The sequence below is a fragment of the Macadamia integrifolia genome, chromosome 14 (genome assembly GCF_013358625.1).
Source record: "Macadamia integrifolia cultivar HAES 741 chromosome 14, SCU_Mint_v3, whole genome shotgun sequence".
In the NCBI taxonomy this organism is placed as follows: Eukaryota; Viridiplantae; Streptophyta; class Magnoliopsida; order Proteales; family Proteaceae; genus Macadamia; species Macadamia integrifolia.
In genome coordinates, this window is record NC_056570.1 from 4,251,193 (window position 1) to 4,266,969 (window position 15,777).

Consider the following 15,777-nt stretch of genomic DNA (forward strand, 5'->3'; position numbering starts at 1 on the left):
ATAAGAGTCCACGTCATGGAGGAATCTGAACCGTCGGATGCGTAGTGGGGAAGGGCTGGAAAGGGACATCTGGTCTGACGTGTTATTAGACGCGACTCTCCAACAACATGACGTGGTTGAACAGAACCCGTGTTTGGTGTACTAAACGACGCCAGCCAGGCGTGACCGGCCCTGAAGCAAAGATTTTAGCATCGGAGGCCCGGGTGGGTCGAATCTTTTCAATCCGAACCCAGTTTCCATTGGAGATTTGATTTCATTTTATTAGTATGAAAAAGGTTATTTTCAACCTGTAAGAGTAAGGTTGCCCCATGATATAGTGCTTGAGGTTTTGAGTTTTTTTTTTAGGTTAACGACGGGTATCCAAGCCTTCAGCCTGACTAGTTCCGTGGGTATACCACAGTAAGCAAAAACGTGTTTAAAACGGAGTTTTAAACATATTCTTGTTTTTTACCTTTTAAAACACGTTTTCTCGTATGCTTCTCAAAGATACTTAGAAAAACTGCAAACAATAAGCATTTTCGTTCTAAACACGTTTAAAATCTGTTTAAACACGTTCCCGATTTTTTGTGTATTTTAAGACTTAACTTGTTGAACATAATGTCTACTTAATTGACCATATCTCTCCCTCCCAAACTCTGATCCACCTGATTCTTTCGCCGACTTGAAGCTAACTCAATGGCCTATATTTCTCATGATATCACATTCAACTCAATATCAATGTATAGATCCTGAAATTGAGATACAAACTGATGCGTTTGCTAAAAAACATTTATAAAATGATGACTACTAACTTAAACTGAACATACATTACTCCAAGAGTTTGTTGACTATGTTGACAACAATGAACAATATCATAGCCAAGTCACATTGCTCAATAAATATTGGACATGTGTGGTGTATGAATTTAGAATTGGTAGTGGATGATATTCAATTGTATGTCATAAAACTTATAATGATACATGAGATATATTGATGCATTAGTATTGTATACTATAATTATTTTGAACATTAGATGCAAGTATTCATGTAATAATTCCTTAATTTATATGCGTATAGTACCCCTTTTTTGGTCCCGTTTGTTTAAAATCTACACGTTTAAAACTCATACCGTCCGTTTTCCATTTTTTTCCCATTCTTTGTTTTTTTGACTGTATCATTCGAAAAAATTTACTACTTAAAACTCGTACCATTCGTTTCTGCGTTTCTGTTGTTCCCATTTTTGCTAACAATGGTTCATACTGACCCCACAATCGCATGGACTGAATCATACTGGGGTTGAATAAGAATCATTCAACTTTCACTGAAAGCAATGAAAAGCACTAAACACCCCCGTGTAGTGGTTGCGGTTTTGAGTTGAAAAAACAGTCTCTCCTCAAAATAGTTGCAAGACCCTCATGCGCTGAGACATTGAGTACACCCTTTTACAATTAGGATAGGAACTAACAAGACACTGGAATCTAATCATAGGGTTAAATCATGGACGGTGAAGGGAAAAAGAATGTAATCAATTGCAAACGTTCACCCACGATTGTAATCTCATGATTATTCTTCTATGGTGAGGGTGAAATTTCATCATCATTGTCATTGCATAATTACTCTCTTCTATTATAGGAAGGTTTGAAATGTCCTTCATATTGCTCTAAGAATCCCAATTTAGTCTTTAAACTGCTTGACTTTGCTCTTTTGACAAGAGCTTAATCAATTGGCTCCACGCCCACAGTACATTGGGCCATCCAATCCAGAGCATGGCTATTGATATAATATTAGCGCATCAACGTATCAATTTCACTGGTATTTGATACCTATATGGATCCATACGGGTCCAATCCATATCATATTAGTATCGACGATGATCAATACAGCCACCAATAAAAATACCAATAACTATGATCCAAAGGGACTGTAAAAGTTCACAATTAACCTCTGTAAAGGTCAATGTCTATATTTACAACAATGAGACTAAAGCTTAGATTGGTTGCAAGAAATGAATAGGAAAAATAAATGATTTTGAAGAAATAAATTTGTCATTATGATGCTGATTGGCTTATGTGTCTATCTCTCATTTCATTCAATTTTGGACCAATTCCGACCGATTTCAGACGAACCAATTCTGATTCAGATCAGAATCAGTGGAGGTTGTGATCCCATGTCCAGTACTTCTTGTATCAAGCTGAAGGCAGTTTTACAGAACTCAAACAATAAATCAATATATTTGAATCTCAACTAAAATTGTCTTTCTATAACTGATAATTTTGTGTAGGTATAACAAAAAAAAAAGAATGCCAACTTCTCCCTCATGCTAGTGTCACAATGAACCATGGTATATCAGTTAATAGAATGATCCCTTTCCTCCCCTGATCAATTAAAATTTGAGAGCAACAGAATTCATTGCCTGAATCCAGAGTCATCGTTTGCAGGTATTCTAATGATCACCTTCACCACCCCCATTTGTACCCCAAAGCTACTCCTCCAAAACTCATAAAATGTATACCCTTTTTCAGATTTGGGGAGTTGGAATATTTGCATCGAAGGCTCTCTAGAACCCTCAACAGAAAATACCAGTGATCTTGATTCACATTTCCAAGTGAACTTGAACAATTCCATCAAACTGCAGCACAGATAGAACCTGCAATATGAAAGAGGTAATTCAGTTTCCCTCATAAAAAAAAAATGCAATTCACAAGCCACCATCACTGATGGGACAATGACCAATGACAACCAGGAAACCCTGCAGGAGAGAGGTGGGGGTGGGGGTGAGGAGAGAACCTGAAGACCATGATGAACAGCAAAACTTCCCCTCGTCAATGTATTTTATGTCAAGACCGATAAGCCATGATCCAACACTGATATCATCATGAGCATATGTACGAAGAATAGATCTGCCAAATCAGAAAGAAAAAAAAAAAAAAAGTAAATAAATACATAAAATAAAATAAAAAGCTGGGCAACTCACTGCAGATATGTTAAAAAGAGGAGTAATGCAGGGACTTGATACACAGGGAAACAGCAACCCCTCATGCCCCCAAAAAAAAGAGAAAAATGCAGTACCTGTTTATTGAAATAAACTGAGCCAATGCACGAGATATAACATATATCTCACCCGAAGCATGACGGAAGTATCTGTGAAATGCAATGTAATTAATTCTGGAAAAAATTAAGGCTGCACAAAAGACAAATGGGAAAACAAGGAGAAAATAAAGTCATCCACATGTTATGATCCCATAGCTGCATGGACAGAAGATATAGTCTGCAGCTGGTGGTACTTCACAAGTTATGGTCCCATAGCTGTATGGGCACAAGTTATGGTCTGCAACTGGTGCTACTTCACAAGTTATTGCAGCAGCACCATGCAAACATGAATCCGCTGAGATAATTGGGACCGATTCTACATCAGAGCTCAGAAACAAAGCCAATTCACCATCACTTACGATTTTCCATCACCGAATTTCCACCAGTCTGGTTCATACCATTTGTGGCCCCTGTTGATGGTCAACAACGAGAAGTATGAGTGTACAAGATGAAGATTCATCCCAAAAAAAAATATTCATGATGAAGTTAAAACAACGTATTGTTAAGACTTTATTATAGCAAACTCACGGCTCAGAGAAAACTTCGCCTGATTTCATACAACCAATATAAACACGAGACTTGTCCAAATGAGTAGAAAGCATTGCACCCAGGGCGTCTGCAAAACCAAAAATAAAAGAAAAATACGTTACAAACAAACATCACTACTACAGGCTTTTAAGCTCTTTGTTTTTATCAAAGCAGAAATATTGCTCTTCTTATTATCATTCTCTGCATATGAAAGTACTGCTGCCAGCCTGCCACTAAAGCTGATGAGATGAGTATTGTTCCTTTCCTATAGTATTTGAGAGAATGATAATAGAAATTTTATTCACAAGAATCTGCAGTTGACAGTATCTAACGTCGAAGCATTTATTACACGTGAAATAAAAAAGCTATTCCAGCAGATGAAGTAAACCTCCACACCCCCCACAACCCCCCCCCCCCCAAAAAAAAAAAAAAGAAAAAAAAGAAGCTCAATCCATCTGTTAAATTCCTCACATGATGTAGCCCTGTCCATGACAAGGCAGTTTCAGATCATTCTCTACTACAATCTAAAATTCTTCACTTTCTCTCCTCCTTCCTACAATCCCGCACAATGCAAAAGGCAGCAGCTTCCATAAGATACAACCCTTCTTTCCAAATGGAAAATAAGGCCAATAAGTCATTCTTCAAGGGGAGACACATAAGTTCCTAAACTGTAATGATCCCATAGGGAAATAAATTTGAGTGACTATGGTCTTTATTCTTTGCAAAGACTGCTGTTCCTCTTAACTTATTGTGATTTAAAAAAAAAAAAAAATGGTTCTATCAAAAGAACAGCGTACGCATGCTTGTGAAGTTCACTCAGAACTATTTTTTTTATGGACCAAGTTTCCCTTAATCCATTCACCGTGGCCCATCAACAGCGTACATTAGGGGGAGGGGGGAGAGAGGTGGGGAGTGATGGGGGGTCACATCTGGACCATCCCATCATTCAGCCATCGGTGAAGGAAAACTTTCTCCTCCTTTTATAGTCAAGTTAAAAAACCGGTCCTAATAGCCATTAAGTCAAAGTAGTTCCGTTGTTTGCCATTTAAGTTCTGAGGGAAGAAATGGATTAATCAATGAACAGAATGAATTATGTTTCTTTGGGGAGGGGGTGTGAATCTTCAATCTTCAATTATGGAAAACTTGATGAGTTTCTCCTTGCATCTCTATCTTCTCTTCCTTACATTCTGATTTATTGTTCTTTCTGTTCTTTTGCTTACCAGCATCTTTAACCATTCAAATTTTCTTATCAATTGAAATAATAAATAAATAAATTTAAAAAAAATATAAAAATAATCTCACCAATTAACAGCAAATTTCCTCACCGCATGCTATCCTAGAATAACAGTAAATACTAGAGTTATGCTTACCATTTGGGTCTTAAAGAGGGGTGGAATTTGGCAATTTATAAGGCAGGGGCTACCACAGTATAAGGGTCCATATAACCAGGCCCTGGTCAGAACTCAGGCCTGTCAGGCTTTCTTTAGTAATAGATAAACTTTTCATAATGTTGTTAGTTTTTAACCTAACCCAGATCAGCTGGCTATTTCTTTCTTACGAAGTGGGAACTTTTGGATTGGGCCTTACTATGTTAGACAAAATTATAACTTAAAGAGACTGGACCAGTCGAGCCCAAGCCCTTACTTTACCAGGTTTTCATCACTTGAGGCACAGGCCCATCCAAAGACTTGCCGGGCTGCCCACTCAGACACCTAGTCTTGAGTTCAATTTATATTGAATATGGAAATAGGGTTATATATTTGAATTTATAAAACCATCCTCGCCGACTTAGTTTATAAGTATTTGGATGGGGGAAAATGGTTATGTTTCATAGTGGAATTTTCTGCAAATTTATTAATTCTGCTGAGTTATTAAAGCCCTGAGGGTTCAAGGGAGCAAGTAAACGGTCATAAGTAATCTGAATTCTGGAATTCCACTTCAAAACTTTCCTATCATTCCTGACTGCTGAACCTACAGATTTATGCTTAATTGTCCCCACAGAATCTTCCCCTGTCTACGACAACATTGAGTCCCCACTTCCTAAGTGGACAATTTTTTAAATTTCAGATACACTGACAGACTTGAATGCAGTATTCACATATTTGAAGAGTATAAACACTAGATTAGTTAAGATGTAACAATTCATTGCCATGCTTTCAGGAACAGATATGCATACATTAACACAACATCCATATTGGACAAAGTTAAACATCAAAATAGAGACTACTTACCGATATTAACATAAACATCATCATTAACCTTAACATAAAACTCAGCATCCCAGGTATCTACAGCATGAACAAAGAATAATTTTGCCTTCTTTGGAAGCTCTTCAGGTGCCTCAACATGATTATCCTGTAAAAGGGAAAGGATACAACGCCGTCATAAAATGCATGCTCTATTTGGTACCAAGCTTCTTAATTCACAGTCCAGAGGCTTGTAATGGATACAAGTTAGGGATCAGCCTATGATAGACAGAAGGACTCCCAATGGAGTATGCCATGGTAAGACCACTGAATAATCCAGCAACCATTCGGTCCATGAATAATTCAGCTGAATCCAGAATAAATCTGAAAGGTTAGGAAAAAATTCACTTTTCTTCGAGGTTCCATGAATATTCACAAAGAATTTGGGAAATAAATAATCAGGTCCAAAAAATTATGACTCTCAAAAAACAAATTTCATGAATAATTCTGCTAAAAATTTTTGGATCTTTACAACCTCAATAAAAATAAAAATGGGACAGTTTTTTGGTCTTGAATTTTTTAAATTTAAACATTTAATACCCAAATTCATCCATCCCCGATTTTTTGCTTTATTCTGTATCTTCTACTTCACCTAAATTTGACCACTTTTCTGAAATCGCAAATCAAATTACACTCAAATTTTTCCTTTTCAATTTATTCCCAAGTCCAAAATTTAAATTTTCACTATTTTAGAAAGATTTTCTTCAAGAAAATATCAAAGAAGAGGGAAAGTAAGAAAATGATTCCAAAAGTAACCATGTGTTGATCTAGTTTTTTAAAGTATCCCCTGCTTAAGAGTCATTTAACTCTTCCAACAGTCCAACTTGAGTTCAGTCCAAAATTGAATGACATACAAAAACATCAAGCTGCTCAACAAACTGAGACTTTGAAAACAGAGCGCCATAAGCATTTCCTTCCTAGTTATTTCAACATACCAGAACAACAAAGTCACTGGTCCGCCTATTTTCATTGTCAATATCCCTGTCCAAACTGTCTCCACGATTTGCACTGCAAGTTTATATTTACACTTAGTAAAAAGCAGAGAACTAACCAATAATATAGAAAATTCTTCTAGTAGAAAGAAAATCAACCTTCTCCCTATTACAAATCGAACAACAATTCCCTTCTCATCTTCCATTTTTTTCAAGGCAGTACCTGCAGTACTAGTATGTTTAAGGCTTAGTAATCTCAAAACAAATGACCATGAATAGAGCTAGTTAAATGCTTCTGAGATCAAGAGATAGATATTTTTATAATGTATGGAGGTCCTACCAAAAATGTGGAAGAGCCTAGGAGTATGTGGGTTATTTTGGTTAACCAATCTATTTAACAAGATTATGATCACAAGGAAATCCTAGACGAATGGAGGAGAAACATTGTAGTTCCGATCTACAAAAATAAAGATGATATTCAAAATTGCAATAATTATAGAAGCATAAAACCAATAGTCATACTATGAAATAATGGGCGAAGGTGATTGAAGCCCGGCTGAGAAGACTAGAAGAGATATCTCTAAGAACCAATTTGGTTTTATGCCGGGTAGATCCACGACATAAACTCTTTACCCATTGAGGAGGCTCATGGAAAGATGTAGAGCCAGGAAAAAGGATCTCCATATGGTCTTTTTATTGGCCTAGAAAAAGCCTATGACAGAGTCCCAAGAGATTTAATTCAACGTGTTCTAATGAAGAGAGGGGTCTCGAGTAAATGTGTGGATATAATTAAAGATATGTATGAGGGCATCGTGACTAGTGTGAGATCTATGGGAGGTCAAGGTAATGAATTCTCAATTACGATTGGGTTACATCAGGGATCAGCCTTAAGCCCTTAGCTGTTTGCGCTTAGCATAGATGATTTAACCAAGAGCATCCAAGACAAAGTCTCGTGGTATATGTTCTTCGCCGATGATATCATTTTGGAGGATGAGACAAAAGGGATTACAGCTAAGTTAGAGCTATGGCTACCAACCTTGGAAACAAGACGTTTTAAGATTAGTAGATCAAAAAACAGAGCATATGATGTGTAATTTTAGTCACACAATGATGGATAATGACATAGTAAAAATTAAAGAGAGGGAGAGACCGCAAAATGACTCTTTTAGATATCTAAGGTCAACCATAAATAAAGAAGGTGACATAAAGAATGATGTTTTACAGAAAATTAAATTGGGATGGATGAAGTGGAGAGGTGTGTCCAGAGTGTTGAGTGACCAATGTATCCCTTTAAAGCTTGAAGGAAAATCTATAAGATTGTTGTACAACTGGCTATGATGTATGGAGAAGAATGTTGGGCAGTTAAAAAGTTTCATATAGAAAAGTTATGTGTAGCAGAAATGAGGATGTTAAGATGAATATGCGACAAAACTGGGAAAGATTAAGGAATGAACATATTAGATCCAATTTGTGAGTTGCTCCAATCAATGAGAAGTTCTGAGAAAGTTGTTTGAGGTGGTATGGCCATGTCCAATGGAGGCCTATGGATGCCCCAGTGAGGAGTGGTATGATTCCGATTTGAAGGAGCTAAAAAAGCTAGGGGCAGGCCTAAAATGATCATAGGAGAAGTAGTGAGGAATGACATGCATTTTCTAGGTCTTGTTCCAAATATCACCTCAGATGGAGCCGATTGGTTTACGATTCCTAAATTCTTATAGTGGGCAGGGAGTTGAAAGGTGGATTGGATAAAAGCCAAAAAAGAAAGATCTTATGAAACTATCATAGAAACTATGCTGAAAGCCATCAAATTATTAAGTTTGTGAACTTTAAAAATAAAAAAGTTGGGAAAAGACTTCATTGAGTTTGTTGTAATTCTAAAAAATAATTTTCTATTCCTATACCATTTTAGTCCCTATTGGGTGGTCCAAACTTGTCGTTTGATTAGGCTTTAGTGTTAAAAGCAATGCCTAGACCTTGCAAATCCAAAGTTATATAGGAAAATTTTCATGAAAATATTAAGTGTCAGTCTATTAAGATTTCTAACTCTTAAGAGTTTTATTAGGATCAAGACTAATAAAGAGTCTTTATAAGCAATTTCTTAGAACGTCAATAATTAGTTACGGAAACTTCTTTCTATGAATGTAGAGATTGAGTGGTACCAAACAAAGACCAGGCATGTCAGTACGCAACATCATATAAGCTAGTGTAATTTGGTGCATGATAACCATAGGAGAAGCAGTGAGGAAAGACATGTATAACTTAGGCTTCATACCATGTAGGACTTCGAATAGAGCTCATTGGCGAACCAAGATCCATGTGGCCGACCCCATTTAGTTGGGATAAGGCTATGTTGTTGTTGTTGCATGATATTGTTTGGTGCATGATATGCATAATTTTAAAAAGAAGACTTATGTAAACATAGATTGAATATGAGGAGCAAACATAGTTACAAGTAACACAATGAAACTGCGTAGGATGAGGAAACTTCATCCAAAATGAGGACACATGCAGCCCTAGGCAACATGCAGGGATACGATCTTGGTTGGGCACAAAGCAAATCCATCCAACCTATCTAACCCAAGTTTTTGTTTGGATTTTGTGGTTTCAGTTGGATTTTCCAAACCTTCCTTGCCTGGGCCCGATTTAGTTATCACCATGATTTGAACTACATACTACATATTAACAATTTTTCATATCATAAAGTCGATTTGAAGCCAAAACAGGACCAGGTGTAAAGTTTATTTGAAAACAAGCTAACCCAGCTAAGACTCAACTTCGGTAAAAGTTTCAAGACTGCAATTTCAGTTGGGTTAGGGGTCAGGGTTTGTGCTGGCCACTTGGCCCCCAACCCACCCATGTGTCATGTCTAAAAGAAAATTCTGGCAACTATGCAAACCAAAATATCATTGTACCATAATGAAAAATAACTAAAAAAGTTCACAAAGGGGAGTTATACTACCGGTGCGCATCCATGCCCTCCGGATAGCATCTCTATTATTCTTGCGGCCAAACCTTGTAGCTATTCCTATCACAGCTAACAACCTTCTCTTAGAGTGAGTCCCATTTCTCTCTGATACATACTTTGAAACAAAACCTTCCTGTCTGGCTGCAGCCAGTTCCATTTCAAGGGCATATAACTTCTTCTGCTGTTCCCTGACAAAGTAAAAGATCCTTAAACAATTCAAAACCTCTAAGAAGTTTATAAATAGAATAACATCTCCAAATTAACCAGCTAAGGAAAAAGATGGAGGTTTTGCATAAATTTTGTGAATACAATACTGACCCCAAACTAGACAGCAGAGACAGAACCTATAGTCAACTTACTTGCAATTAATGATTTTCAATGTATCATCAACTGATATAGCTGACTGCCCCTGAAAATTGAACACCACTCAGTCAGCTTAAACTATTCCATCGAGGACTCAAAAAAAAAAAAATGAAATCAAACAGGCTCTTTAAGCAAAAAAAAAAAAAAAAAAACAGTGTGATGCAGATTAATTACCAAAATAGGCTTGTTTTATTAGGAATAAGCCTAGGGTTGGGTTCCATACATGTTAGGCCGTTGATCCCATGTGTTTTGAGTGTAATAGACCACTTTTATGGGTCTAAAAGGAGGGCTTTAAGATTGAGTACGGGATTACTAGTTAGTTTCCTTTTTAGTTGGGCTTGATTTGAGTTATATTTGTTTCTTTAGGAATCAAGTTATTAATTGAGTCAAGTCATTAGTAGTTAGTTTCCTTTTTCAACTAGTTTCTAATTTCAGTTTTTAGTAACTATTGTATTAGGAGAATATTTGGTTTCCTTTTTGAGGAACCTTCTATTTTGTAATTCCCTCCCCCATTAACATTATAAATAAAGAAGAGGAGGCTCCTAAAGGCCTAGAATGATTTTGATAAAAAAATAATGGTTGTTGCTATTGTCTTCTTCATGAAAAGTTGTCTTGTGTTTGATCAAGGCTGAAGGAATTGGTGTTTGATCCAATTGACTCCTTGCGGCGTGAAGTCCAGGAGGGTTCTACAAGTATCTTCTTATTGCTCTTTTAGTTATTCTCAAGCTTGTTTCATAGATCTGCTACTGTTCATAAGACAGGTATGTTATTTTTTGAATCTGCCCAGAAAATCTCTTTTTTCTGCACAATCGGTTCCTAGAACCTGTAGCAGTTTTAGTTCTCTGTTGGGGCTACAGTTTTGATCGAGGCTTTTCTAGCATCCAAGGAGAACTCGGCCTAAGTTAGGGCTGGTTCTGACCAGCCGTTTGGAAGTTCTATAAAATCTCTGTTTTTTCGTCTTTTAGTGATCTGTTTTGGACTGAACTGAGATTGATTGATCTGGGTTGATTCCTGCTGTGATTTTCAGATTCTGAATCATTAATTATCAATTGTTTGACACTATTTTGAACTGTTATCAGTCCTTGATTGATCTCTGCCCGTCCGGTACTGTTCAGTCATAGAATTACTGGGTTTTTTGAGATCGATAGCTGCTGTTTGCTTTGTTCGGTTGGTCTGATTTAATTGGTTATTTTGGTGGAAATCTGGTTGTTCTCTGGTTTATAATTTCCTGCAGTTTTGGGACTGGTTTGGTTGTCAAATCCATTCCTACATTACAGCGCCTCAGCTAGACCACAGCAATGTCCAATTTGATGGGTTATTCATAAAAGGACCACAGCTTTTTTTTTTTTTTTTTCTGACAGTATGGAAGTTCTAGACCGTAAGTTTGGAACTATCTACTTGGTTTGGGATTAATGGTATAAACTATCCAGCAGATGACCCACTACACAGTTGCAATCAAATGAAACACATACATGTTGCATAAATACATTTGCTAGAAACAAACTGCTAGAACAAGGGTAACAATCTTACCTGACCAGTTACCCTATCAAGCTTTTTAATTAAGTATACTCTGTTCTCTGCATCCTGCCATAGTCTATCAAACACGTTCAAAACAATTTTTAGTAGATTGAGTTTTAAAAAAAATAGAAGAAAACATATATATAGGATTCTATTTTCAGTAAATTGCACACAAACTCATGCATCAGAATCCAAAAATCCAAAATTTGATAAGATCATAGCTACGACTATCGATAGACCCTAACAGAGGAACCAAGGTTGAACGAAATATTCAAAATAAAAACCAGGGGGAGAGAGAGAGATAAAAAGTTCATAAACTCACCGGGCTGCCACATAAAGTGAAGCTATTGTTGCAAACATCGAGAACATTAGAGACGAAATCGGAGATCGCAAAACCAAACCAGATAGCCGGTTACTCGATCCCCGGCTCTGCATCTTCTAAATCAGTTTGAAAAAATGGAAACGATTGGGAATTAACAGAGCTTCATGAAGTACACATTCACCTCTGAAACGATCCAAATGCTTCGAATTTTTAAAAGAGATCTCTAGATTACTTCGGATTGAAAATCTGATACAGAGAGAATGAGAGAAGACGGTGAGACGATAGAGTCGATAGAAGAGATGTTTCAACTTCTTCCGACCATTTCAATAAAACATAAACAGGTACAATGAACATATAACGAACGTTTTTAGGAAATTTATGCTGAAGTACGAAAATACCCTTATCAGTTATTATATTACCATAGTATCACATTCATGATTTGTGTTTATAAACTAAGGTAAGGGACAATTCAGGAATAAAAAGTTGTAGAGGATGTCAGTTTTAATCTCGAATTAATTAGGAGGATCCAGTTTCTTTTTCCCATACGGGGAAGATATAATCTCGAATACGTATAAAAGAAAATGTTTTCAGTCTGGCAGCGTGGTCCCTGTGCCACTATGCAGGCCAAATAAAACACCTGTTCCGGCATCAATGAGGAGGGGTGCAGGGGTGCAGTGGTTATTTCGCACTCACTGCCTCTAGGCGTAAGGGGCTTGCTCTGGAAGAAGAAAAATATGCATCCTCCCTTAAAGAAAGAAAAAAAAAAAATATAGTCTTGAATTAATTAGGTTACGTTTGATTACACTCTCGCTCTTTTGGAATCAATTTTAGGCATAATTGATTTTTATTAATTCTATATTGAATCACTTGAATTGGGTGATTTATATCCAAATCAAGAGGTGGCGATACCAATTCAGGCCAATCATACATCGGCATATTACTATGAACTAACGGTGATAAAATTAAAAAAAGAATCCATTTTTCAATTATTCAAAGGGATCATATTGGCATTACAAATGAAGAAGGAGCTGGTCTTCCAATGTTTCATATGTAATGCTAGTTTTCTTGATTTTTTTTTTTTTTCGGTGAATTTGAACTTTTTATTTTTTGGCGAGTTTTAATTGTGAAGGTGAGCATTTTTATGCTCTGATTAGGGCTAAGGCGGATTAAGTCCTCCTATTTGTATTTTCCTCTTTTGAGTTTTTCTAATAAAATCCTAGGGACTACTTTGGGTCCCTAATAATATTTGAATAATAAAAAAAAAAAACTAGATTGTGATTTGAATCTTTATCAGATCAGCATTGATCGAGACTGATCCCAATCTTGATATCGAAATCGTAGTTTCGTGAATTCAATTCTAGAATCAAATCATCTTATATCTAGAGTCCCACACAAAAAACTCTCTCTCTCTCTCTCCTCACATGGGTTAGTGACAAATAGTTTTTTTTGTCAAAATAATGATTGCATCAATAAAAATTTAAGGGTAATTTACAACGCCACCCCCTGGAGAATGCCAATATTATAGGAACACCCCCTCTCTTTCACCAAATTAGACTCAGACCCCCTACCGTCAGTATCCGTTAAAGAATATACTATATATGCTGATGTCAACTATTATATTTTATTTTAAATACCAAAACGCCCTTACTAAACTAAACGTAAAATACCTAAAATGTCTATGTAATAAGCCCCTCCAGGAACTTGCGGCGAGGAGGTGACCCATGATGGTGGCATCGTTGGAGAGGCCGACGGTGGCGATGAAGGCATGGGCATGTTTGTTTCCATCACCGGCAACAACGGCATCAGCAACGGACGGTGACAACAGGCTCGCGGCAACCAGTAGCAGACCTTCAATTTTTATACCTGAGTTCTTTGGTCTGGACACAATTGATAATCAGTTTCACTCCACCAAATATGCAGATTTCATCCATGCGGCACTGGAATATCTCTGAATTTAAGTTGCAACCAGTTCTCCGGTGAAATCCCACCTGAGTTCTTTGGTCTTGACAAGCTCGGCATTCTGGACTTTTTTTTTTTAAAACACACAAGTTGGCCTCACGGTTCAGACTTCTCTGTGTGTGTGTGTGAGAGAGAGAGAGAGAGAGAGAATCTTGTCCACGACACTTGGGGTTTCGAACACCGTTGATCCTCTGAATTCGCTCTAGAGACACGCTCGTCCTGGCTATCCGATAGGAGCATGATACTAGCCACGGGATTTCTCTCCCACCGATCTTCCAGCACCTCAGCGGCTTTCCTCAGAGCTTCTCCAACGCTGGTACCCTGCCCAGCGACGAGCAGGTCGATGATTCGCCGCGTCGAGCGCTGGCCCTGAGCCGTCATCCTTCTCAGCGGCAACAACCTCTTGGAGCACGCCAAGAAGGCAATGATGGAGAGCCGATAAGAAGAGCCAAGCGATGATATCACAAGCCGCATGGCACGCTTCAGCATTTGCAATTTGGCACGGGTCATGCTTCCGCTGACATCCAACACAGTGACCAGATCGATCGATGCAAGGCGAGAGGGATCGAGCAGTGGCGTTGTCGTGCTAGTGCATGCCGGGGGTGGAGGGGCCTTCACCTTTAATGCCACCACGTAAGTCTCGGGACTCCGGCCAACTGAGACCACTGCGACTCCACCGGAGAAGAAGCTAGAACCACCGACAGCTGCTGTTGCGGACGGTCGGTGCGAAGTAACTTAGGTACAATATGTTTTATTATTTATTTTAATTAAAAGGGTAAAAATGTCATTTTAAATCCTTACTTCATGGAGACTGACGGTAGGGGGTCTGAGTCTAATTTGGTGAAAGAGAGGGGGTGTTCTTATAATATTGGCATTCTCCAGGGGGTGGCGCTGTAAATTACCCAAAATTTAATTATTAAATTATGACAAGAGTTTTAAATAGTTATATAACTATATTTATTTATTTTTTTATTAATTTACTTCTTTTCCCTCTAATTCTGTTTACAGTATACCGATACAAGGTGTCAATTTGAAACTAAAAGCGAAACTGACCACTTAAATTCGAATCAATTCTGATTTTGGTTTTAGAAACTGAAATCTAACCTAATATATCACCCCTTTCTAGGGTTTTTTTCTTTTTTTTTCCCCATAAAATAAACATAGTCCAACGCTTTGGTTAAAAAAAATTTGCAATATTGATATATACAGTGAACTCAAACCAACAACCATCTCCCTTCCCAAACCAGCTGCTTTACATTAGTCCTACCATGGAAGAAGATGATGACTAGCTAATTTTGGACGATGAATTGGAAAAACATCTTTCCCTTAAGTGGAAACAAAGTCGAACAGCTCAAGTGGTACTTTGTAAACACAAGATGAGGAATTTAACATGACTCGATAAGATATTTACATCCATCCAAAAAAACAGAATAGAAGAACGTGTTGACTTCAGTGATGACAATCTAACCTACTTAACAATCCTCAAGGTCCCAACCAAAGATTCCCATCCTTCACATGCTGCCATGGCCGATGCTTTGCTTCATAGTAAGATGCATCTCCATTTCAATATAACCCTTTCTGACTTTGATATTATGTTCAAGCAATGGATCAGAGTTGGGGAATCAGGAAAAGCCTTACAATTATTCGATGAGATGAGAACTCGTGGATGGGAGTTGTTCTACCAAATGCTGGATGGATGGGCGTGTTGGATACCCAACTATTTAATATTGTAATGAAATGTGCTTATATAGAAAGAAGAGGGTCCCATTTCAGTTAATAAAAAATGAAAAAAATAGAACAATTGAATCATGAGAGTTTTTTTTTTTTTTTTTTTTTTTGTGACTTGACAATGGAGGAGGAAAGGTAGTAGTTTGC

At 37.4% G+C, this 15,777-nt stretch overlaps 1 protein-coding gene across 1 annotated transcript; it reads right to left on the reverse strand.

The window, feature by feature from the left end:
• Positions 1–2,180: 2,180 nt before the first annotated feature.
• LOC122060457 (hydroxyproline O-galactosyltransferase HPGT1-like) lies at positions 2,181–12,262 on the reverse strand. Its single transcript, XM_042623545.1, has 12 exons — positions 11,944–12,262; positions 11,634–11,697; positions 10,100–10,149; positions 9,735–9,928; positions 6,935–6,998; positions 6,779–6,851; positions 5,829–5,952; positions 3,598–3,685; positions 3,429–3,479; positions 3,049–3,120; positions 2,767–2,879; positions 2,181–2,626 (listed from the first exon to the last, which is right to left on the reverse strand). The coding sequence occupies exons 1-12, from the start codon at positions 12,054–12,056 to the stop codon at positions 2,604–2,606; spliced, it is 1,029 nt and encodes a 342-aa protein (XP_042479479.1). The 5' UTR covers positions 12,057–12,262; the 3' UTR covers positions 2,181–2,603.
• Positions 12,263–15,777: the final 3,515 nt, after the last annotated feature.